General features: G+C 41.8%; 1 protein-coding gene across 1 annotated transcript in view; it reads right to left on the reverse strand.

Moving 5' to 3' along the window:
- The window catches only part of LOC309343413 (uncharacterized protein C6orf132 homolog), a 41,458-nt gene extending 24,268 nt beyond the window's left edge, over nt 1-17,190 (reverse strand). The window contains exons 1-2 of the mRNA XM_081864896.1: nt 16,889-17,190; nt 1,075-1,190 (exon numbers count right to left, since the gene is read on the reverse strand). Coding sequence (XP_081721022.1) covers nt 1,075-1,190; nt 16,889-17,036 — 264 coding nt within the window. The 5' untranslated portion in view covers nt 17,037-17,190. The remainder of the gene's footprint in view (nt 1-1,074; nt 1,191-16,888) is intronic.
- Between the last annotated feature and the right edge of the window lie 9,853 nt (nt 17,191-27,043).

Genomic DNA, 27,043 nt, shown 5'->3' on the forward strand with positions numbered 1-27,043 from the left:
TTCTTAAATTGTATTCATGGAGTCGTGGAGGATTGTAATGGTGTTCAGCAGAACACACATATAATCCTCCTTCAGACCTTCCCACTCAATGCGAGAAGGTCAAAGTTGAAGGAGGTGGTGGGACTGTCTCCACAGGTACAACTTAAGAAAACCTGAACAGGGCTACAGTGTTCATGTTCATTTTGCCATTTCAGCTACAAAATTAGCATCCCTGCTCACACTTCCTCCTTCTTCTATGCTTTTTCCTTCTCCCCCCACCCCACTTCTATTAGTCATTCATTTTATTAATTTGAGGCGTCACTGAAGTCAAGATTACCAGGCTGTGACACAACCAACAGGGAAAACTTCAACACGCATACAAAGCACAAGGCCCAAAATGATTTCCATTGCATTTGCATGAAAGGTGCAGATCCAGTCAACCAAGTTGAGAACCAGTTGAATGTATGCTGATAATGTTCCCTGTACCTCATCTAAGCCTTTTCTGCCTTGGGCACCATCACCAGGAAGTTCTCCAGCAGTTCTACTTTTCATTTGTTTCTCTCTGTCTCTCTTTTGCGAGACAAGTTGGGCAAGTATGGATACCACGTCGTTTGCAGTGGCTTAAATTTCTCCACTCATGAGAGCCTTTTAAGCCCATGTCCTACCATCTGAAGCAGAACATTAAGTAACAGCTTTTACTGGATCAGTGTGCTGGTGAGCATAAGTAGACACAGCAATCATTTAATAAGTGGTAACTTTTCCACAGTGTACATGTAACCACCTAGTAAGCTGGTTGACTACTAAAAAATGTTTACCACACAGCCAAGGCACTCAAGGTGTTGTATATGGTTTTCCCCTCTCCATTTTAGTGTGGGCCTGCTGACCAAACCTCAGGAGCACGGGGCACCACTCAAAGTGCCCCATCAGAAGATCTACTGCAAGTCACCCCCAAACTAGCAATGGATCCCAATCTACCTTCTGCCCGCCTCTGTCTTACATTGCATCTCATTTTATAGAAGCAAAATGGCATCTGCGTTCCATATATACCATACAAACTAAAGCCAAACCAACCTGCTACACATAGCAAATACTCACAAGAGGTAAGAAAGTCAACAAAGGTCGGACTCTTGGACGTGGCTTAAGTGTTGCTGTTCCAGAATCTGTCACTGAAGCAAAGCGATTATCCCCATAATAAATGCCATCCACTTCACCTGAAACAAGAAGGAGAAGCAAGTTAGCAACAAAAGGCAAACAAACCGCACATTGTTTTGAAGGCGTGGCCACGAACCCCATCACCTTGAGGGTAATGGGCAGAACTCCATGAGTTTATGTAAAAATCCATGAGTCACTGCTTAAATGGGTATCTTGGATCAGATAGCTATCAAGACGACAATTTAAATTTTTTTTTTTTAAAAAAAATAATTTTTATTAATTTTCAACAAACAAAAATACAAACAAAAAATATAACCTGACTTCCCCAAACCTCCCCTTCGCTGCATCCTTATTTTATCAATTTTTTTAGCATTCTTTCATCCAATTCTTAAATATAATTCTTATTGAAGTTTATCAAACTCAAATTTTACAACTGTAATTCCTTGTGTCTAATCCCTTGACATCTTAGCATTCCATAATATTACAAACGTCCTTAAGATAAATTTTAAATTTTTCCCAGTCCTCTTCCACCGACTTTCTCCTCTGGTCTCGAATTCTGCCGGTCATCTCCGCCAACCCCATAAATTCAGTCACCTTGGTCTGCCATTCTTCCAGAGTAGGTAGTTCTTGCGTCTTCCAATACTTTGCCAGGAGGATTCTTGCTGCTGTAGTTGCATACATAAAAAAGGTTCTATCTTTCTTTGGAATTGTTTGGCCAACCATGCCCAAGAGAAAGGCCTCCGGTTTCTCAAGACGACAATTTAAGTTGGTCAAGCCTGTAATTTCTTCTGTATTGCTCCATATTGGAGCCACTTTTGTTTGGCCCCTGCAAACGGATCCTGCTTGTTATGTTTGTCAGAATGCCCAAGGATGTTCAGGGTTTGCTTGCATGGAAAGCAAGTATCTCAGATGAACTGACAGTTAGAATAACAGGCACATCAGGGCACCAACAATTCAGAAGCACCTGAGATTTACAGAATCCCTTGGAGCCGAGGGTCTCTTCACAGGTTTTTGTAGAAGACCTAAGGGCCATTTGACACACTATACAGAAGCAAATAGGAGTTTGCTACTAAATTTAAACCTAGAGCTGCCATCAACTGAGCTCTCCATAGAATAGATAGATAGATTACATGTGCTTGCAAATGTGTTGCTGGCATATCTATGCCAGCAAGAATACATACAGTAAGATAATAAAAGTGCTATGCAAATAAAAAATGACATTTTAAAAATGTCATCTTTAAAAATATGCTTTAAAAAGCATATTCTCAGCTACATTCCTAAAATATATAATGTTTCAAATTCAACAGTCACCTATGAATGGCTTGCACTGGTATAAATTGTGACTAATGGTTGCATACTATTGGCAGTCCACCCATGTTTATTACTGAAGGTAGCCACAATCTCTAAATATGCATGTATGACTTCTATCATTCATAAATGGTGCTGTTTTCATATGTTGTTGCCGTTCTCAGGTATCATGTTAGCATTTACCTTTTCCTTGAAGCAGCTTAAGTTAACTCATTGAGCAACTCTTGTGAGGGAGGTTAGGATGAGAGGTAGTGTCTTCCTCAAGGTCACTTAGTGCAGGGATCTGTGGACCTCTGGATGTTGTAGGACTGCAACTCCCATCAGCCTCAGCCAGCATGCGGAATAGTCACGGATGATGGGACTTGCAGTCCAACAATATTTAGAGTCACAGGTTCATTCACATTCATACACACACAACTTTGTGAATGAGGATTCTCACCAAGGTACCTTCTGTTGAAATAAAATACTCTTGTTTTACTATATTCTGTGCTGGGTCTCATATATGCACAAAAAGTGACAGAAAAAGGAGTCCTGAGAGCCAAGCTCCAGAACACCCCACTTTTTCTTCTTCTTTTTTTAAGTATGAAAACAAGGACTCTACTGAAAATCTGGTAAAAAATACTTTCTCATTGATTTCCCCCATTCAAGTTCTAGCATATAAAGCAGAGGGCTGATTTAGCAGATGGGCCAGGTTCTGCTCTCAGTGGGCCTCAAATGGTGGCCTTTGGCTGACAGGCTTTAGCAGGAGAAGGGATGGGACTGTGGTGCCAGAGTGCAAGCAGTGTGTAGCCACACCATCCCTGCTGCTGCACACCCCCATGGGTAGGGAGTCTGTTTTCAATACACAAGCGCCTTGGGTTACTTTATCATTCAGGCACAGGCCACAGAGGGACAATAAGTCCCCAGTGTTGCTTGAGAATATCACTGCTTTCAGCTTTGCAACCAGCACCCGCAGTGCCTTTTGTCTGGTGCCTTTGCAACAAACACCAAGCACAGGAAGTGAATTCTTCTCAGACAAGTGAATTCTCCATTCAGTGAATTTAATAGAGTGCACAGTAGGAGGTACAGGGTGAGGCTTTGCATGAAACTGCTGGGTTTTTCTTTGCCTGGCTGCTTCATTCTTTCCTAAGAACAGCAATGAGGAATGGAAAGAATTAGGAAACTATGCACGTGGTGACACCTGCGCCCTTCATAATTACCAGTAGAAATGTTCCTGCACAGCCCACTCGCTGGGCAAACAGAGCATCATCCACTGGGCACCAGCCCCAGGTTAGACAAGACAAATAACTGCAGTGGCTCTTCCTCATGCCACTGCTGCAGCCAGGCAAGGTAAGAGAGGGATACAGAGGAGGTACACATAAAGCCAGGAACAGGAAACAATTCAGAGGGTGCAGAATGCAGATGGTTGAGACTTTTTGGAGCCTGGGGCAGAAAACTGAGAGGGTGGCAAGACGATAATAAACAAGGTAGCAATCATTGACAAATGGCTGTCTTTTAATGTTACCCCAAATCTGGTCCTCGAGGCAGGTCACCCTTCTGTGCCTAAATGTAGGGACAGCCCTAGGGCACAACTTGGCTCCTCCATTCAGGTGCATCAAACTATCACATTATCACTTTGTTAGTGCTAGAAAGGTGTTTGCTTTTGCATTTTATTATCTGACTTATGGGTCCCAGCTGGGACATTGGCTAATATCACAAGAGATACGGAAACAGATAAAAGAGCTGTAAGATTTTAACCAATTGGATTGGTATGAGTTTTAGCTACTTAGTTGATTAAATCAGTTGATTTCCCTCCAAATATTTGTATGTAAGAAAACTTCTAAAACAAGAAGCATACTTTATGTTTGTGAACGATTGCCACATATGAGTAGAATGGGTCCCCTCATCTGTGAAAGTGAACACAAAATTCCACTTTCAATATTAAGTTTTCCCAATAATATTTGCTAAGAATACTCCTTTTTAAAAAATGCTACCAGATTAATTTGGGTATAGTTTTAATCCATTATTGGTTTTTTAAGGCTATGTAGGAATAAATTCCATCAAAATCTGCAGAACTTCCAAATAAACATGCTGATAGATTAACTGATTCAAAACTGCACTTCTATTAAAAGACATTGGAACAATACACTTTAAAGCCAGCAACATCAAATTCCTTGATAACAATGGCGGCGGCAGGCTAAAGTCAAGACAACCTTCAAGTAAACTCAGTCAATGTATCACACAGCTTCCAAATAGCCTGCACCCCCTTTAAAAAAGGCTTATAAGATTGGCTTCTTAAGAAACAGCATTCCAAAGACAGGGGACCACCACAAAATATAGTTGCCACTGGAAGATCCCAGTTGCCATTCCCAACCCAAAATAGTGCTGAAGGGACAGCACATTACCACTGGGATGTGGAGGAGCCTTTACTTGGTTATCTAATATATTAAATTCTTATATAATATATCTTCCCAACATACTGCTAACAGTGTAATTCAGTGGTTGAATACACTGAGGACTGCTTCAACCATTAACATTAATTTCATGGAAGCATTTCACATAGGAAAAGGCATGAAAATCATGTGTAGATGGGTGCTGAGGGCAATACAGGTCTCTTGTGTCATTGTATGGGACCATGTTACTGCGCAGCTACAACTTTTGAGACCTTCCAATTACACCTCTGTAGTATGTACTGTGCAACAGATGTTCATGTAGCCATCACTGATTGACATAGGATGGTATGCTTTCTATTTCCTAAATCCATGTCCTTTCCACAAGAGACACATATATCATTTTAAATAGCTCATGAACCAGAGTTCAGGTCAACTACATTCTCCCTCTCAGTTTCCATTTTCCAACTATAGTAATAGTGACAGGGTAGGTGTGAAGGCAAACTTAATAAAACCTGTATAACATATTAAGAGCACAGTCCTATACATGTCTACTCAAAAATAAGCAAAGTTGCAATTCTGTATACACTTCACTGACTTTGCTTATTTTTGAGTAGACTTAATTCTGAATAGAGATGTATAGAGTTGCACTGCAAGTCCTATTTTAAGTCAATGGGGCTCTGGATTATATTTCAGTTACAACTACCTTCTCTGTTCCCCAGTTTTACATTTTTATTTTGCCTTTATCTTCTTTTTGGAAATTGCATTCATCTGTTGCATGAATACTTTTTGTGCGTTGCCCTAGAATCTTTTGCTGAAGACCAGTTAAGAAATGCAATCTGAGCACAAAACACTTTCCTTTTATTCCTTTATAGGAAGGGCCTTTGCTACCTCTTTTCTGCCCTCTGACTAGCTTCCTGATCTGATGTTTACTCAGTTTTTGTGCATGCAGCTGTATTATGGGAACTGCCATCCACCAAAACGTCACTTCCTAACAGAGATAAACAATTTATAGTCTGCCCTTCACCAAATGAGCCCAAGGTGGGTTACAAAAACACCACATGAACAAATGATCACTAAATAGAAAAGAAATAAAACCACAGAATTAACAAATAATGAAGTCAACAAAACAAAAAATGTGCAGTGTTGATACTGTCAACGCTATTGCTGCTGTCATGTTGCATTTGCAAAATCACTGAAATATCCAGCCTTTTTTTAAAAAAGGAAATAATAAAGAATCATGTTTCATTAAAAGGTTTTTGTAATCCTTTGGGATGAAAGGCAGGATATATACTAAAAAAATAACAATTATAATAATTATAATTTTCTCCTTAATATTTTGTAAACTGAGGCTTCTGACAATTAAGTGGTTATGAATTTTATGATGATGATTTGAATGCCCATGACTCCAAGGTATACCCCCAATCTGGAGGAAACAGAGTCTATATGCAATGTTTATTGTGAGGTCCCTGTCATGTTTAAACAAAAGCATTTCTGGAGTCCTTAAGTCTCAGCAAATACCTGATGGTAATAGCCGCTGGAGCCAGTCCTGTTGGAAAGAGAAACTATTTGAAGTATCTGATCTCTTCTGTGGGCACAGACATCCTTCCTAAACATTATGTTAATTGTAACTATTCCCCTTGTAAAGCTGACAGGGAAGGAAACCTGATGACGGAATTGGTGTCAGAGCTGAGAATAGAACTTGGGGACTTCCTAGCTTCCATCCTTAAGCACTTGCCTTGGGACCACACCTCTCTGAGCTGTTCTTTCTAGTAATGAGCACCACAACCTGTAATTTACTTTAATAAGGTTCTCAGCTGAACATTATGAATTAACAGGTACGATCAGCAGAGACACTCCGCTTCTATAAACCCCACCTCTGCTTAAAGGGCTGCTCTGCAGCACTTTGCTACTGAGAAAGTGAATGTGTTAAAGTCAAGCAGAGAGGAAGGTGCAACGTGCAGAATATGCGCCATCAGCCACAAAGCAGGATGGATTGCCACATGGAGAGAAAGGCCCACACCCAACCCTATCAATTACATTTCATTGCTGATTCAGCCTTAGAAAGACTGAGAGGGAGAGTGGAAAGATAATTTCATTATCATCCAGAGTGCCACATTCCCTGAGGCCACATGGCAGCAGTGGACAGGGTGACAGCAGGAAGCGGGGCTGGATTTAGGCTTGATGAGGCCCTAAGCTCCTGAAGGTAATGGGGCCCTTTATATGTCCAGCTGTCCTTTGTCAACAACAAATTGTCGCTGTTTTTTGTGTTGAATATATGCTATATGGTAATTTATGGACCTAATAGGTATCTAAAGCCATTTGCACATGCAGAATGTAGGTACCCTATATATAGAAATGAGCAAACCAGTGATATTTTAGGGAGCAGGCTAGCAGGCGGGGCCCATTACTTACATCATAGGAGCCTACAGAACACAAAACACTGTTGCTGTATGTAGGTTTTATTTTATTTGTTTCTTATCTTATATTTTGGAAATGTACATCCAGGGTTTTTTCCCTTTAATTTTTTTGGGCCCCCCCAAGAGAGTGGGGCCCTAAGCTATAGCTTGTTTAGCTTATATGTAAATTCGGCACTGGGTGAGAGGCAAAGTGGACAGAACAATAGATGTGATTACCGTATTTTTCGCCCTATAAGGCACACTGGCCCATAGGACACACCTCGGTTTTTTGGGGGGGAATGAATAAAAAAATATATTTCCCCCCCAGCCGCGGGGCTGGGGCGGGGGAAGCCCAAGCTTCCTCCGACCCCAGCCCACAGAACAGGCTGCTGCCTGCAAGCCTTGCGAGCCCACGGGAACTCCCGCCGGGTGCGCAAGGCTTGCGGCAATCTGCCCGAAGCACGGGGCATCCTCCGGAGGACGCCCCGTGCTTCGGGCTGCAGGCTGCTGCCCGCAAGCCTTGCGCGCCCGCGGGAACTCCCGCCGGGCTCACAAGGCTTGCGGATAGCTTCCTGAAGCGTGGAGAGCGAGAGGGGTTGGTGCGCACCGGCCCCTCTCGCTCTCCAGACTTCAGCGAAAGCCTGCATTCGCCCCATAGGACGCACACACATTTCCCCTTCATTTTTGGAGGGGAAAAAGTGCGTCCTATAGGGTGAAAAATACGGTATACAACAAGAAACATTTCAAGCATGCAGAAGTCAGAGCTCCCCCCCCCCCCCACTTCTCCAGGCAGACAAACAAGAGGCCTTATCACTGTTCAAGGACAGCCAGGCAAAAGCACTCAGGAAGAGCAGGGATAACATAAGTGTGGATGAATATAATAGTTCCCTACCCCTCCAAGAAAGGATTACGTCAGCAAAGGTATACATACACACAGTGTTTAACCAAAGGCTGAGACAGCTTCTAGCCACTTTTCCTAGCAATGGACATTTGTATAGAAATTGCAGCACACATTTCTCCCTAATGCAAGAAGAAAAGCTGGGCATATGCTTCTCAAGGTGATACCTGTTTCTATTTATTTTTGCCTTACTCACTTGCTTGAAGCTGAAATTCTTCAGATACCTGGTTGTCTGGGCTGTCATGATATTAGAGGTTACTGACACCCAAAGTCTATGACTCTTTTGCCTGGCTTCCTTTCTAGATGGCCAAATTAAGCTTTAAAAAGGGAGCAGATAATCAGGTTAACCTTGAAGTTAACAGTCTGGGTGAGGTTCCTGCCTGCTACAAATAGCCTCATCATAACATTGATTCAACACATCTTCATAAAGAAGGTTTCCTCTAAATCGACTGCATGAGAGAAGGAAGTCAACCCAAGCTGATGGCAATAAACCAGTTGGCATGATGTTTACAACGCATCTCCAAACTGCAGCTCATCACTTCTTCCATCCATTTTTAGAACCTTTTCTGAAAAGGTGGCAAATTATAATTTGGATGTCTGTTTGTCGCAGTTGGATCACATCCAAGGTACACCAAATGGTACATATGAGGTAATATTGTACCAGTCACATGACTAGTTTAATTCCTGTTGTGTTGGTCATGCCAAAAATGACGGTTTAAATGGGAATAATAATAATAAAAATAATAAAAATAAATTATATGACACCCATCTGACTGGGTTACCCCAGCTACTCTGGGCAGTTTCCAACAAATGAAAACACAGTAAGACATCAAACATTAAAAACTTCCTTAAAGATTACCTAGTTAGTAAAAGGGAGGGGAACTGCAGTTTGAGAGCAAACATTTCTTGGAGAGCGGACCACACTACATGGGAACCTGTCCCTTATATTCCCCAAGTGTTATGTTCATGTTATTAATCAAATTCTTAAAATGCTTATTAGGGAGTAAGGACCATTGAATGGAATGGCATTTATGACTGAGTAACCATGAATAGGATTGTGCCACATGGTTAGAATCCTGTGCACACTTACCTAGGAATAGTCCGCTGTACGGTCTACATCTTCTAAATCAGTTTCATTCTTTGCTTACTAAATTGCACTGGCCTTGTATCATAATCCATGACAATTATATGTACCATGTACAGCCCGTATTTCTTATCTCATGCCTGTGCAATCTAGAGGCTCCAAGGTTTTCACAAACTCACAAAAAGGTTCTCTGTGAGCTGCTCTCTTTACCTATACAGCAGTGCAGTCTCTGCCCACACAGACTCTATTCAGGTGGCTTGTCTGCCTTTCCTATGTTGCAACAGCTTGCCAAAGGCAGGTTTAGGGTGCCGTGGGAAAACCAGGCAGCTGCAGTATCCACCAACCTGTCCCCATCTTTCATTCAATGCCCTCACCTGGAGACCAGGTGCCTTAAGAAACTTTGGTGCAGTGTTGTATCCAGTTTTTAAGGATAGGTGAGATGAATTGCATCTATATCCTTCTAGTAGAAAGTTGTTTGCTGAAAAAACTGCATCTATACAAACCTTGCAAAAACAAAAAACCAAGATGCCCAGAAATGATCTGGTGCAGAAATGTCCCTGTGCAGAAAATGTCCCTATGCAAACAGCAAGGGTGCTTCCAGACTGCCACTATTCAATCACATAATGGCAAATTCAAGTTGTGCATTAATAGTGGAATGGGAGGTCTTGGACAACAAACTCACTTTCCCAGAAGATCAGACTTTTTGTAATAAGAAAAGCAATGGGAAAATGCACTCAAAGGTGTAGGATACCACTTGCTTTGATGCAACATCATGCAACCTCCCTGCAATCAAGGAAAGGAATGTTCATTAAATAGCCAAAATCATTTAATCTCTCTGCAAACAAATGGGGTTGAATGCTCGGCAAACATGTCATCTGCTTCAGCTCATCTGGTACTTAAGAAATGGCCAGTAAAATAACAACAAAGAGATAAGTACAGAATTAAGTTGGTTTTAAGGACTAAATATATGCAACTCACTTTGTGAAACAGTTAGTATAGGGTTGCCATTCGTCTTGAATTTCCCAGACATAGCCAGAATAACTTTGGCCAAAAAAGGCTCAACAACTTTTGTGCTCAGATCTTCACTTTTTGAAATATGGCAGCCCTAAGCTGGTAGTGAATGCTTAACTAGGCTTGCCATACGTCCAGATTTGCGGGTGTCAGGAATTCTACTTTTTGAAATATGGCAACCCTATGATTAACCCTTTCACCTCCCATCATTTTTTTACTCGAAATCCCCTCCAGCGTCTTCCACCAAGGGGTTAAAAAGGAGACAAAAATGCATTTGAAACTGGAGGTGGGGAGGAAAATAGGTGGAAGAAAATGACTCCCATATTGGAGAGGAACTGAACTCCAAAGAAGTCTTTGGGAGTTTGTCTACCCCTATTCCCTTTGCTAGGCTAAATGCACCCTTTCCTTTAAATCATTTACAGCGTTAAGCTCTCTGGACAAATCCTCATGAGCAAGACCTGTGCCAAGCAGCTGGCCTGGAATGAGAAGGAGGCTGAACATTGGAGAGACAGAGCACTCCTGTGAACCAAAAGCTATGATACCCGTACTGACACCCGTATGGGCATGTCTGTTCAGCATGTGAGTCAGTTGCAAAAACCAACTTGAATAACATGACAGAACTCAGCTGGCTTTCTCCAGGTTTTGGTATATTTGGCCAAGGTCTACGCCTCCAAGATCGTTGACAGTCCACAGATCCTCACGCCATCCCTGCCCAAGGCAGTAAGAACTGCCAAAGTCCTGCAGGGACTGAAAAGAAGCAAGAGTCCCTGTCAATCTTTGCTCTGCTAGTGCAACCTCAAATTTCAGATTCCAACAGGTTTGTCCACTTGATATGAGGGCACCACAGAACTGGCTTCCACCTTATACAGGAAGCTGGGGTCCTGGCTGACTCCAGCTACAAAGACCATCTCCCTACAAGTTCTGAAAGAACTGATCCCTGCTCTTAAGTTGGACCTTTTCCATCTGATCCAGGAAGGGAGAGCCCTGACCAAGTTCAGCGCTGAAGGCTGCCTCTGTTGCTCCTGGTGCTTAGAGATTTGGGTTCCATACACACCATAAATTTAAAGCAGCCCTTACAAAAAAGAATCCTGGGAACTGTAGTTTGTTAAGGATGCTGGGAATTGTTAGGAGTTACCTGGGAGGAGTGAACTAGTTTCCAGGGTTCTTGGGGTGAGGAATGTGCTCCAAATGTATGGCGTGTGCAGACCTTAACAGGGGTATTATTTAGGGGTTATTGTTGGGGTCAAGATTTAGCTTCAGAGATGTATTATTTTTGCTGTTATCTGCATTACGCTCTTGTATTTTTATTGGTAGACCTTATGATGAATGAACAGTGGATTGTTTGATTTTATTGTAGATTGATTGGAGAAGTTTTCCTTAGTCTGTTGTTCATATAACTGTACTTGTTAGTGCATTCTCTTATTATAATGTTGTTGGTGTTATTAGCTGCTTTGAGCACGATTTATCATGGAAAAGTGGCATACAAATAAACTATGATGATGACAATCCCTTTAGAAATAAAAAGCAGAATCAACAAGAAGCTGCAACTGCCAAAATGGGCTGTTAGTCTTTAAAAGATACCACAAGAATCTTTTGCTGGTTTTTAAAGTAAAAAGTCTCTTGTGCAGGATGCAGAGAAGTAAAAATAAGCTGTGCAAGAGACAGTACAGAAGAACATCACTGTGGCTTGCATTTGTCCAGTTCCACTTAATGCAGAGCCATACAACCTCGGGGCGCTTCCACATTGTCCCTATTTTCAGGTGGGATTCAATCAAATACTGGCAAATTCTGGTTGTGTGGTTAAAATTGATTTGGAACTCTTGCACAAAAAACTTGCCTCGGAAACATGCCTTTTTGCAGTAAGAGAAAGGATGGGAAAATAAATGCTCTGGAAAGTGTGTGATAACATTTCCTTGATGCAATGTTGTCTAGTCTCCCCGTAAACAAATCATAATTAATGCTCAATAAACGACCAATATTGTCTAATCTCCCCGTAAGCAGATCAGAATGAGCACTAAGTAAACAGGTTGTCTGGAAACAACCTCAGTTAACATGTGGCTTTGCAAACTAAGCCACCTTGAGTCAGGAAAACACGACAAAGCCTTCCGGAGACTGACAAAGAAAACTGTCAGGCACAATGGGCAACTGCTGTCACTTTAGTTTCATATCTCATCATGGGAGAAGTCAAACAAAGAGGGGGTTCGGGGCATGAGATCAATGAATGCTCTCGGAGAAGAGTGTAAACAGCCCCCCCAAAAGAAAAATGGTCTTCAGTTGAATCAGTCCACATACTGGTAAATACATACAGTACAGCCTACATGTCTACTATTTCCTGGTTCAATAAAATAAATCGAAAACAGAGTCTGTTGAAGAGTCAGGGAGGACCTGCACCTTTGCTAGCTGTTTGAGTATCCTTAGCCCCACCCCCTGCCACAATGACTTTGATAGTTTCACTAGGAATTGTGATTGTCATTGAAAGTGTGGGCATATCTCTTTCAGATATAAATAAATAAGTGAATGTGCATTGTGCTCTCGGTTCATTAGTATGACCATTTGGTAGGACCCTATTTCACTTACTATCCCTCACATTCCAGTTTTATGCATAAACCCTGAACACAGAGGACAGGACACATTTATTTAGAATCATGGAATTATTTTTTTTAGAGTAGGGACCTTGGAAGTCATCCTGTCCAACCGCTTGCCTGTGTAGGAATCTTGCCACGATAGCATCCCTGACTGATAGCCAATCAGCCTCTGCTTAAATATGTGCAACAAAGGACAGCCCAACATCAGATATTTAAACATCCCCAGAAATTATAGATATTGCGGATGTTCTTTGAATGCGCCGGCCACAGTAGAACATGCTAATCGACCTTGTTAGGAAAGTGGGATTCACATCTACTCTTTCACTATTTCCTAGTTTGTTTGCAAACAGCTGTTTATTGTGTATTGGGTTCTCCTCACTCCTGCATTCGCCCCCCCCCTCAGTGTCCACACAAAGCCACTGAACTGTCACTATTACCTAAATGCCTGATTCCCCCCCCCCCAAGTGTGCTTCTAGTCATTCTGAAAACTCTAAAATTGCCCTTCCCCATACAGTCCTGGTTAAAAATGAAAGAGTAAATGTTTTGGGCCCTAAAAGGAACATTTGAGCAGCATCCTCAGCAATAAACATCCACAATGCCCAATTTGTTACTTGGAGAGAGGAGGTAACAAACAGTTATGCTTGTTGAGGATATAAAGAAAAAATGGTGAAATAATGGATAAGTTTCTAGTTTTCTGGTTACATTTGCCCAAGGGGCATAATCCAGTTCAATAGAATCCTCTGCCTGAACTTGATCCTCTCAGATAATTATATATATATATATAGTTGTTTGGAACTATTTCTAAGACACATCTATGTTGTGTCAGTATATCTTAGTTGGTAGAACATGACACTCTTAATCTCAGGGTTGTGGAGTTGAGCCCCATGCTGGGCAAAAGATTCCTGTGTTGCAGAACACTAGACTATATGACCCTTCCAACTCTATGATTTGCTGCATTGCTCATGCGAGGTGTAGCTTTCTCTTTATGCCAATTGCATCCATAGCTTTAAGGGAGGTGTAGCAGAGAGGGCGGGGCCAGGGACTAGATTCAGGAATCTCTGAGTCAGTGACACACACAAGCCCACACCCATCTCCGGTTGGGTAACCTGTGTTTACTTTGCAACTCATCAGACACAAACTAAGGTGGGGATTAAAGCATTCAATCTCTTTTAGCCCATGCAGCATGAAAAGCATGCAGCAAACATTTAAGGTGGTTGTATAACACAGGCCTAGGGTAACCTCACTGCTATCTTGACCCACTGGTGTTCCTCAAATTGGGAGCTTCTTCAAGGTATCTCAGTAGAAGTCAGTACAGACTTGGGACAGCTCTGCATAATTTTCCCACAGTGGTCCACAGCAAATCACAGGTGGCCAGAGCCATCCTCACTGACAACCCCTCCTTTTTATGTGCATGTTTTGCTCTGTTTTGACTGGATAAGGGGTGGGGGTTTCTTGCTCTGGGTGGGTGTTGGCAACCATTCAAACCACTTGGAGTGAGAGCACAAATTTGTTTGAGAGTGGGGGCAAAAGGTGTTAAGTTACTCAAAAGCCACAGAGTGAGTCTGTTGGCACAGAGTGGGACCATTTGTTAATATCCCAGCAGTTGACTGCTTGGCTATGAATATGTTGGTGGTTGGATTTGGGGATGTACCTGTAGGCTGGTTGATACAAACGGGTTCTGACAGTTTATTCCCCCAACACAATCTTGCATATCAAACTGCATTGATATAGTCCATTGTGACTAGCAGCCATTTTCATAAAGGCAGGGTGGTAGAAACTTTTGGCAGCTGTTGAGATGGCGGGATGATGGTGGGGAGACTGTTGGCCACTGCAGAATGTGTCCACACACAGTCCATCTGGAGCAAATATTTTTTTGTACAATGTTCTTCATGAGATGGACTCCAGGGAAGGTGGGAGAAAGCCACATTTCTTATTTGAACTGACCATATGGCAAGCTTACCAACACGTTCTCCAAGGGCATGGAGGACAACGCAAAGATAACGCTCAGGGCAGACTCCCCTCACCTGGTGGCCTTCAGAAGATTTTTGACTACATTTCCCATTATCCCACACCCTTGGCCATGCTGCCTTGCATTGCCTGGAGTCCAAAACACATGAATGGCAGCAGGATGAGGAAGGTGAACTTAGACCATCCAAAATCAAGTGAGCTAAAATAATGCCTTCTAAGCCATTTACTAAGGGGACCCAATGTTTTGTTTGTTTGTTTGTTTCCTGCCCTTCACTCTAAGGTCCCAGGGCAGGTTACAACTTTAAAACACAATATTAAAAACAATTTAAAACAACTGTCATAGGAGCATAGGAAGGTGTCTTCTCCTGAGTGAGATTCATCTGGCTCAATACTGTCTGCACGGACTGGCAGTGGCTCTCCAGCATTTAAGAGAGGGGACATTCCCAGCCCTCTCTGGAGATTGAACTTTGGATCTTCTTCTTACAAAGCCAATGCTCTATCACTGAACTGCAGCCCTTCCCAAAAATTGCTCCTACTTCATTGCTTTTGCTATTAAACTAATGCTGAATGTACACAGTTTTTAACCTACTCACATGGTTTTCTTTCTTTCAGGATTGACATTGTATACCCTAACTGAGGCTTCTTGATCCAATAGAGACAGAACCACACCACACTTCTTGTTTTTTTGCAGTTATTGTTGGGCCAACTGGTCCATCCCCCTCTCCATCCTAGAACTTATTTTAGAATGACATTTGTCACACAGATGGAACTTGGGAAAATGCTGCACCCCACTGGAATCTGCTGTCTGAAATGACATCTTCTCATTGCCTTGTGTAAGAGGGCCTATCTTGATTCAACAATATTTAGGTTTCTGCATGTTTATTACGTAACCCAAAGGACACCCACAGCCCAGAAAAAGGAAGCGTGCATGGACGGGAAACAAGAACAGCAGCAGAGAACAGGAAGAAGAGCAACAGATAAATCCTGAAGGTGCAATATTATCATTATCGTTCAGTCTTTGCCCACCACATGGGAAATCCTGGACACAGAGCTCTGTGATTCTGCAAAGCATCCTATAAGATCAGATACCAGAAAGAAGCTTTAGCACCCATAAGAGCTCCAGTGTTGGCAGATACTGCCTCAGACTTGGAGCACAACTTATTAATTAAACACTGTGCAACTTTTTTTCCCCCACAGCAAAGAAGTGACTCATTCTTTGAACTAGAAGCAAGCCAAAGGGCAAAGCTTCACATTTCATTTCATCCCAGAGAATTTGATTCTCCCTTATTATTACTTAGGTCTCCCTTTCATATGAAATGTCACAGTCCCGGACACTGCGACAAAGTCAGTGCCACTGCCTAGCATGAACCACACACAGCTACAAGTTTTGCAACACTGGTGGCCTCCAAAGGCGCCATCTATTAAGAACTCGGCTGCACACCCTCCATTTGTTCCAGCAGCTCTTGTGTGGGATTTCTGACACTCAGCCTGTTCAGACACTATTCAGAGTTGGCACCCACCCATCTGAGCCTCCAGTTTGCTGTTCCACAATTACAAACTTAATGACAATAAATACAATATGCAAAATAAACACATCTGCTGCTGTCAGCACCAGAGAGACCTACCAGATATCCCTGTAAAAGCTGCCTTTGGGTTTCAGTCAGTGCTAACTCTAATCTCCCACATAAAAATATGTCAGAGATTTATTTACAACTGTCTGGTGGATCTGCTACTTGTCTTACGCTCCATTACACCCATATTCCTGCTCTACGGGAGACTTGCTGAAATCTGCACATTCTTCTTGGGTTGTTGTTTTTTTTTAAAGAGAGTGGATCACAGGCTGCTAATTTAGTTTTGCAGGTTCCAACAAGTTTCTCTTTAATCCAGTCATTCCTACCAAAGGCTGTTGTTTTCCGACTGCACGGCTTATTAATAAAGCTTTCTCAAGGCCCCGATGGAAGTATCCAGAGCAACATCAGAACTGCGCACCCCACCTCCGAGTGTGCCAGTAGCACCCCACAGTTGAACATCCTACAAGCTGAAGCCTGATTTGGGGGGGTGGATAGTGGAAGGGCAAACAGGCTCCTCCGAGTCCTCTCCCTGAAAGCTCAAAACGAAACAGAAGCCATACTGACCAGTTCTCGCCAGGTTGTCAGTGGTGACCTCCTGAGTGAAGATCCAAGGGGGGTTGGTGACGTAGAGGGAAGTGGTGGAATTGTTGCTGGCATGTTTTTTCCCGAAGAGCCTGCTAATAGTCCCCTGCACAGAGTGATTCTTCTTCATCCTGACTGCTGCCTTCTCCGGCGTGTCTACAAACGCTCCCTCTAGCAAAACATATTTCCACTTTGCTCAGCTACCACCCAGCACACAGAGCTCCAGCAGGTGCTCGTCTGCTGAGCTAACTTTTCAGCTTCTTTAAAAGCTAAGCCACCTGAGCAGGTAGAGAGGGCTGGCTGCTCTCACCTGGCCACACCCCGTAGCAGCTCCTTTGCTCACATTCTTTCCGTGCTGCTACAATAAGCCATTGTTACACCCAAGGCAGCTCTTAAGCCTGGGAGCTTGTAGAGGTCTTCCCTAAGGCATTGCCATGTCCAACGGGGACTGAAAGGTTTACGATGTTTCCTGGTTTAAAAAACTAAACGCAGCAAAATCCAGAATGCCTCCCAGGTTTTTAGAAACAAAGCCAAATAAATAAAAAGCATTGGTCTCAAACACATGAATTCTCCGACTGACCACACCAATATTTATTTAGGATTATCACCTTTCCTGTTTGGTAAGTCTCAGAAAAAGTTATGTTTCTAAAGCGCGCTCTCTCTCTCTCTCTCTCTCTCTGTGTGTGTGTGTGTGTGTGTGTGATCTATAGCTACAGTCAGATAAATATTATTTTTAAACAAAGATATAAAATATACAACTGTAAGAACTTCCTACTCATCCACAGTCACTGCATTTCTCCTTTTGTAAACTCTGTAGAAGCTTGAGTTAAGGCTTTGGTCAACCTCCCCAAGGCTAGGAAACAACTTCTGGAAAATTCTCTCCTTGCAAAATATATTTTTCTTTTTTAAAATTGACTTTCAGAGGGAACAATGAAAAGGTTGCTTTCACAGTGAGAGAGGTGAAAGAGGTCTACGGAAATGCTCTCTTCACGAAGACTCATCTTCATCCCCTCCATCATGTTTAACACATGTCAACACCTGCTATTTCCTCATCACATGGCCATTTCCCTGTCTACATGAGCCTCCCCCAGGAAATGTGCTGTGATGTGCCCCCATGAAATTATGAAGGGCATGTTTACTGAACATTAAATTATGGCATCAGAGACAAGTAACCAACAGGAGGTGTTTGGGGGAAGTAAATCAGAAGATCTCCCGTGGCTTCTGAAATGTGTATTAGTGTGGTCACTCCATTTGGGAGCTTCTGTGTCTCTACAAAGCATGGTGGGTGGCGCTGTGGTCTAAACCACTGAGTCTAGGGCTTGTGGATCGTTTCGAATCCCTGTGATGGGGTGAGCTCCCGTTGCTCAGTCCCACCTCCTGCCAACCTAGCTGTTCGAAAGCATGTCAAAGTGCAAGTAGATAAATAGGTACCACTCCGGTGGGAAGGTAAACGGTGTTTCTGTACACTGCTCTGGTTTCACCAGAAGCGGTTTTGTCATGCTGGCCACATGACCCGGAAAAACTGTCTGTGGACAAACATTGGCTCCCTTGGCCAGTAAAGCGAGATGAGCGCCACAACCCCAGAGTTGTTCATGACTGGACTTAACTGTCAGGGGTCCTTTACCTTTTTATGTCTCTACAAAGTCTCCAGATTGTTAGTACTGAGCACTGTGAATCTGCAAATTCATATTTAAAAAGCAGAAGTAGAGCACAATCTGCATTGCAGTGTTTGGAATCCAGTTTCTTCATTTGAATTTCAAACTCAAATTTTTAATCTTGAAACTCACATTTTTGTGCATATTCACTTACTTCAGCAGAAAAATTATAAAGCAGAGTGGAAAGGCTGTCCTGAAATTCTCCACCTCATTTGCCAGTGTCAAAATTGTGTGCGATGGTGGGAATCACTTCACCAAATATTCTGTCAGAGGAGGAGGAATTTTCCACTTTCTTTGTGGGTGAAGTTTGATCTTTGTGGTGGCAGTAGCACAGTTTCTTTCCTCCTTTTTTCTAAGGTTTGTTTTGCTGCTGTTGTGGTAACTGCACTGGCAGCCTGGCCACCCTTATGTTCTCTTCACAGTGAGCTGGACCTGGGATCATTCCAGGACATTGTGATGGTGGTGAGGAATTGTGACCACCACAAAAAAATGGTAATGAATATTCAGAAAATGTTTGGCAAAACAACCTTTTCTTTCTAAGAGTTGAGAATGAGAAAAATAAAGTTTTCCTCAGAAAAATATATTTGGATAAATTTTGGCCCTGTTCTAAAAAATTCTACTGACGAGTTCAGCTAAAAATGTGAACATCTTTTCCACAGTTCCACCTCAAGTACCAGGTGTTATGGTTGCTTCATTGTATCAACTGGGCCAAATTAAAAAGATGAGAATACATGTGGGAATCTTTTCACATTTGAACTCATCACACTTAGAACAAGCAAAAGGCTTTTTCTTCTTTATTATTTCAAAATTCCAATTCACTTTTTGTAAATTTGAGGAAACCCAACAATCCACAAGCTCGTGAAGGAATACAGACTGAAGAAAATATTATGGCAATGAGGCAGCTTTTACCGTAAGAATCCCCCCTAACTTTAACACTATATTTCTGTCTCTTAATCCAGGGGTGGACAGATAGTGCTCCATTGGTAGGCTATTGGCCAGCAAGTGCAATTTCAGCAAGGTACATAAAGGATTCCACAATCACATAATAAGAAGGTCCCTATTAAAGGTCTGGGGAAAATATAAAGAGTTACTGGAACCTAAATCTCCGTGGTGGATATCACCTGTTGAAGCATTGTCACTCAAAATGTCCTCAAAGCATGGAATATGGCCAACATATAGAGAACTATTAATTGAACAGGAAGGAAAATTAAAATTGAAAGAGCATGACAAAATAAAGGAATATCTACAGAGTTGGTTGCACCATAGACAATTGAATGAAATTTTTAAAGAAGACAATAAAAAATGATTTGCCTATACAGTTTCCAGATTTAAAAGGGATGTTATAGATGATAACTCTAAACTGTTAAAAAAGGCATATGGCATACTTCTGGAATGAGAAATTAAAGATGAGGAAGTTAAATCAGTAATGATTAAATGGGCGTAGGATATTGGGCATAATATACAATTGATGTTTGGACAAAACTTTGGAAAGTGGACTTGAAGTTTATGGATTGTATATTGTTAAAAGAGAATTATATGAAGATGATGTACAGGTGGTATGTTACACCAACAAAATTGGCAAGAATGTATAAAACAGAACAAAGGAATTGTTGGAGATGTAAAGAAGGGGAAGGTACCTTTTACCATATGTGGTGGAAGTGTAAAAATATTCAAATCTTTTGGGAAATGATATATAATGAATTGAAAAAAAATATTTAAAATGACATTTATTAAAAAACCAGAAGCTTTTTTGATAGGAATTTTAGGTCAACTGCCAAAAGAAAAACAGACATTATTTATGTATGCGATGACAGCGGCAAGAATTCTGATAGCACAGAACTGGAAGACTGGAGATATACCATCAAAGGAACAATGGCAAGAGAAGTTGATGAACTATGCAGAGCTGGCAAAGTTAACAGATAAACTGTGTGAAAAAGACAATAGTGATTTTGAAAAAGAATGGGAACCTTTTACATCGTATTTGCAGAAACAAAAAAAAAATATAGAGTAGGACTTAAATAAACATTTGCAATTTTACTTATAAAAAATAAGAAAGCTAATAGTAGGACAATATAGAAGTATATATAAACAACAGAATGTAACATGAGATGTAATAAACCAGGGATGGAAGTTGAGGGAAGTCAGTGGGGAAGGGGGAAATTGAAAATCGAATGTGATGTAATGATTACAGATATTGTTTTTTTAAAAAACCCCAATAAAAATGATTTTTAAAAAACAACCTCAATGCAACACTAATACCACTAACATTTCTACTGCATGCTGCAGGCTTTCCCATACATTATCACAGTAATCCTTACAACAGCCCTGTAAGGTAGTCTAGAATCATTATCCCCAAGTTACAGATGAGTGTCAGTGGCAGGGAGAATGGTGTCTTATCCAGGGCTGGATTTAGGTTTGATGAGGCTCTAAGCTCCTGAAGGTAATGGAGCCCTTTATGTCTCCAGTTGTCCTTTGTCAACAACAAGTTGTCACTGTTTTTTGTGTTGAATATATGCTATATGGTAATTTATGGACCTAATAGGTATCTAAAGCCATTTGCACATAACAGAATACGTATTTTATCAAAGTAATTGTTGAACTGAAATATAATTAAGAAGAAGTATATTTTTGGGGGTTCCTCAAGAGAGTGGGGCCCTAAGCTATAGCTTGTTTAGCTTATACATAAATCAGGCACTGGTCTTATCTAATGCTTCTTAAATGTGTTTGTGGCTGTGTCAAAAATAGATGTGAACTCAGGACTTCCTGGGAATCAGAAACTCCTGGAGGTCCAACAGCAGATCTCAATCCACCTTCTCCCCACCCATTGTTTTACAGCACGTTCACACTATCTCAAATCAGTCCTGGTCTGATCCAACACAGAAAGTTCATGACACATTTTATCACCTGCTACAAGCTGATCACCACCTTCCAGCAAGACTGAGGAAGTAACAAGAGGGCACCACAGGGTACATCTGGGTACCTCAGGCAGTGATCCATATCAGTTATTTGGAAGCAAATTCCACTGATATGTATGGGAGTTCTAAGCAAATATTTGCACATTTGAGCAAATAAGACAAAGATGAAAGAGAGAGAGGCCTGTTTCACATGACATACTAAGCCAAACTATGTCTTACTGGAAGCAAGTGGAAAGTGTCAGCAACCACTGTTGCTGCTTTCCTTCTCCTTGGTTATTTTTACTCCCAAACCATGCTGAGCTAAACCAAGACATCTGTGTGACATCTGGACCTGGGCTTGTGGTTAAGCTCTCTCCATCATTTCAGAAATTCAGTTCAGTTCAGCTGATCAGAATCTGCAAGGCTTTCATCAGGAAGGTTTCGGGGAGAGTCTGTTGTGGGCCTTTTGCAAGCACCCACACTGTCCCTGGTTGATCCTCCCGCATGCCAAGGAAAACTGATAAGCAAATCAGGGTGCTTTCAGATGGCAGCTTCCACTGTAGCTATGCTACCAAAACAGGAAAGTAAAGGGGGAAAGGTGAAAATTAACCTTGTGGGGGTGGCACTGTTTTGGTTGACTGTTCACCACAGCTGCTGTGTCAGCTATACTGATCCTGCCTATTTGGATTAACAGTGATCAGCTCACAGATCCGCAGAATCCTGATGTGCTTGCAAACCCTTCCATCCGAAGAGTCTTTAAAATGAGAGTTGTTACAGAGTAGCTCAGTTCATCTGGAATTCTGTACATGCCCAGAGACAGTGTGTGTGATTTGGATTCACTGAGCAATGAGTGTGTCATTGTGGAAAGCCCCTGGGTTGCAGCCAGCCCAAACTAGCAATAAACATAAAGTTGTAATTTTCCAATTGATCCCCTGAACCAATTTCCATATCAAACACAAGTGAGTATCATTTGCTCATTAATCACCCAAAGAATGGATGACAGCCCAGCCAGTCTTAGCTCTGTTTGCTTTTTCCAAAAGATCTAACTATGGTTCCTATCAGTGATGATAAGATTATCCCATTAAAAATAAGATGTGGCTGGCGGAGGTGCCTTTGCGACTTTTATTTGACTTTTCATTTGACTTTTGGGCCACTTTTTAGGCAAAAATGTCTCTCAACACATCTGTAATACAGATCCGTAAAACCCAGCAATAAAATAACTAAACTATCAACTATCCACTTCCATCCAAAGTGTAGATCAACACATCATACAATAAAGGGGGGAGGGAAAACATACTGAAAGTAATATGCAACCATCATACTTAATGGCCACCAATGGACCTTCCTATATACTGTTGGCTGCACTTCCAAAGCAAGATTCTGCCATTCCGACATGCAAACAATCCAGACATTTGGTGCATGCTTTCTACGGCTTGCCTGTCTTGGGTGCACCAAATAAGAACCCCCAAGTTTGGAGGGGGACCGTTCTGCATGCAAGCACCCAAACAAACAAAAAAGGCATTTCTCTTTCCATCCCACTTAGTGATATTCTCACCAAGAGAGAAGATGTGTAGATGCTTGGGTGCAGTAAGAATACCTGTAGGAGACAAAACAAAATAAAAAAATTCCTTCCAGTAGCACCTTAAAGACCAACTAAGTTAGTTCTAGGTATGAGCTTTCGTGTGCATGCACACTTCTTCAGATACACTGAAACAGAAGTCACCAGACCCTTCTATATATGTAGGAGACAAGCATATCACCCAGTGTTTGTATTGTTTGATCAAACCTATTTAGCAAGCTACATAAATATAGATAGAACAAAAGTAAGAACAAAAAGAGCAGCTTTTAAAAATAGCCATATCTTGAGGGCTTGTTAGAAACTCATGCACAGTCTTTAGAGCAGTGATGGCCAAATTTGGCCCTCCAGCTGTTTTGGGACTACAATTTCCATCACCCCTGCCCACTGGTCCTGTTAGCTAGGGATGATGGGAATTGTAGTCCCCAAACAGCTGGAGGGCCAAGTTTGGCCATCACTGCTTTAGAGCTAGGATGACCTCCTAGAAAGAAGTTGGCCAGTTTTAGGGTTTGCTGGAATTCTGGTGAATGTGAGAGCATGCTTTGAATTGTTTTGTGTTATTTTACTTGGTTATAATAAGAATGTTTTTAATGAATCAACAGGGCTCTCTGCCATTTTTGGCTGTGCTAGGAAGTTGTAGAATATGAATGTGTTTTATCTTTTCCCCCCCTTGGAAAACCCTTTATAGGTGTACTGGTTTTCTAAACTTCTTAGTACACTGTTTACGTACAATATCATCTTGGTACTCCTCAGCATGTGATTTGTGGCCATTTTTCTCTGTAGTCAACCATGCATGAATATTGCGACAACATTCAAATCAATAGAAGTTAATTTTTACCACTTCCGCATTAATGACTTATACTTCCGGGTGAGCATAATTGTGGGCCCTTTCTTGTTAATCTAAATCAGGTGATACAATGAACTATAGCTATATATTTACACACAATCACATAGGGCCCAGCAGTCCATTTACATGACACATTTTGACCACTGTTCACTGTTTGACCCACTGGGGAAATTATTGTACAAATGTGTTGTGGGAATAGTGGAGGAACACATCCTATTCATCTGCAGTCGAAGAGTCTGAAATACTGGTGTTTGGACCCAGGATAACTAGTCTTTGCTAACACGAAACCTACAAACATCCTTAAATAGAACATACCTTAAGTGGGTATCTTTGCAAGTGCTTTCAGAAACTGGAGGTTTCTGAATATTTGCACTTAAATTAGCCAGTGTGCTGACATTGTATTTGTGGCTTGATTTCCTCTCTTTCTTGGTGGGGGTGCTCTACTAATGGGTCTTCTATTCACTTATTGTGGGAATGTCAGGCTGTAAGCAAGTTTTGGAGATGTTTTGTTCCACATGATTTCTACAATTCTGAAGAGTACAGTGGTTAAAGACCCAGGTCTGGCCTTGCTATTGTTATTTTGAGGAGCAAATGGATATATTTTGTTTAAGGCATTAATAAACTATTTGCGTGTTCAGACCCAGAAACCTCCCCCCTAAATAAATTCATACTTGACTTAAATTTTGGTTTTGGTTTGGGGCAGAATTTAGGCCACAACTTTATTGATTACAGAGGCTCTGGTTTGACTAGCTCCCTGAACCGTTGCAGGTAGCACTGACCCAGGGTTCCAGCATAGGTCAGCCAAGGGTGAGCACCTGGATAAGCGGAAAGCCAGGAACAGGCTATTCCGCCACCCAAATGTCTCCCTGGACTCAGGCACGGGCACAACCCCCTCGCAGGGGTTGACCAAACCATCGAGTCCCTGGATTCCTTTAACGAAATACCCTTCACATAGGGATGGCGAGAGCGTTCTCCCACCCCTATCACCTGAACCAGAGCCTATCCGCAACCTTACAAGTTGTGACAATTTAATACGTGGCAGGTGAAACCCAAATGGCAACAGCCAATCAGCCAAGTGGGGAAAATTCCTGCCATGCCCCTGTCCCAACGACAGACAACACACAACGGCATAGCAAGGTCAAGTGCAAAGCCCTAAAAGTAGGGAGAGGTGGGCGGGTGTTCCGAATTCACACGCCGAAAGAGGAAGCTCTGGGTCACATGCGTGGGCATAAATAGGTCCCTCGAACCATTTGGACTGCATCCCATTGGCCAGATTGCACCCAGCTACTAGGGACCTACCAATCGGGTGTTGTGGCTGACCAATCATACCCACCCACAACACAGGGTGTCAGTTTTCAGGTCTCACCATAATACGTGCCCTCTTTAAGGGAGGACCTGATTTCCTGGTAGCAGCCTGGACAGAGATTGCATTCTTACGGAGAAGTGATCATTTGTTAACTATGCAAAACTGGTATGATAGGGTTTGGGAGGTTAGGCTTGCAGACAAACTAACATAACATTGCAGAGTAGTCTGAGGCAACATAATCAGAGATAAATTTTTCATTTAGGTATCACATCACCGGCTCTCTCGTTTAAAGGTTGTTGTTGTTAACTTTGCAAATCTGCTATTGTAATACATGCTATGTATTTGGCATTTGTAGATACATTTTTTCCAAAATGTGTAATGAGGACGCACGATTCACTTGCACTTTTTCTCTTTCAATGTGATCTTTGAAATGCTTTGATCATTTTATATTTGTTTGTTTTAATGTATTGTCTGCATTTAAAAAAGAAAGTAAAAAAGTTAAACAAAGAAAAAGAAACTGGCCTGGTAAGAATCACTTTTATTATTTTATTTCCATGTGTCTGTGCATGTGCTTTGCATACTCTAGCTATGTCATGTGATTATGATATCTATCTGAAATGACGAAATATAGTTAATAAGTAACAGCACTATTTATTTAAAGAGAACTATATAAAGAGAACTGCACTATTTTCAGCTCTCAAATCATATTGGCTAACCGCATGGGAATCACAGTAGTAGTACTATACTACGATCTCCGCCAGCTAGATCTCTGAGTAGGGGATGTGTTCGTGCCTGGCACTTATGAAAAGGACTTAAGCACTCATAAATTGCTTCCAAATCCCACCAGTGCTCAGAGCCCAGATCCAGTAGAAGCTTTCACCTAAAATGGTCCCCCACCAATTTTCCACCATGGCATACACTATGCAGTCAACACTTCTTGCTTCCAACTCTTGGTGCATGGGCATATGATGAGTGACACAACTTGCATGTTCAAGTGATATTTTGCCACATTCCAGCTGGGCAAACCCAGCCAGGTACATGAAATCTGCTTTGTAACATGCCTTTAAAAGCACATTGTAGATTTCAGCATGTTTTATTATGTTAAGACTGAGGCACCCCCAAAGATAAATGAACTCAATTTAGCTTCTATTGGTTTTTTTAGGTCTTCTCGCTCCCTTTGTTTTTAAATATCTGGTGAAAATTCCAGAAGTGTACATACAAATATATCAAATGTGATGCTTTGTGCTTATTTGCATTTCATCCATGGAAGCTAGCTTGGTACATGTATATATTTGTGCAACCAGGCTCAACCTTGCCCTGGAGTGATGAACCTTTGAACCAAGGCAACTTACAAATAAGAAGCAAGATACATATAACAATATCTGACCATGGTCAGCAGCTTCCAACAAGATTTAATAATATTAGCCAGGACTTTCCAGTGCTTAGATCATGTTGTTTTGTTTTGTTTTTAAGCTAAGAGGCTAAGCTAAGGCTAAGCCTCTTAACTCATGAAGAGGTGATTTTGATAACTGTTCATCTGAGCACACACAGAAAGTATTATTATATCCCTTTCCACACATGGGTTTAGAAACAGAACTTCCGTATCAGATGGTGCCAGTTTCCAAACATGCTGGAATGCCAGTGTACTTTTCCTTTTAGACATTAACAATGGGACATTACGTTTCACCAAATTGCATGAGCCTGTAGGGCCATGGGAAGCGTGGGTTCTCACTGGGTGAAACTCACAGGGGGACCGGGGGCAAGTAACACTTTCTGAACCTAACCTACTTCATAGGGTTGGTGTGAGGATAAAGCCGGGCATTTAACCCTGAGATCCTTGGATGAAGGGTGGGATATAA

The sequence above is a fragment of the Podarcis erhardii genome (assembly GCF_964252035.2).
Source record: "Podarcis erhardii genome assembly, chromosome: 6".
Classification (NCBI taxonomy): domain Eukaryota; kingdom Metazoa; phylum Chordata; class Lepidosauria; order Squamata; family Lacertidae; genus Podarcis; species Podarcis erhardii.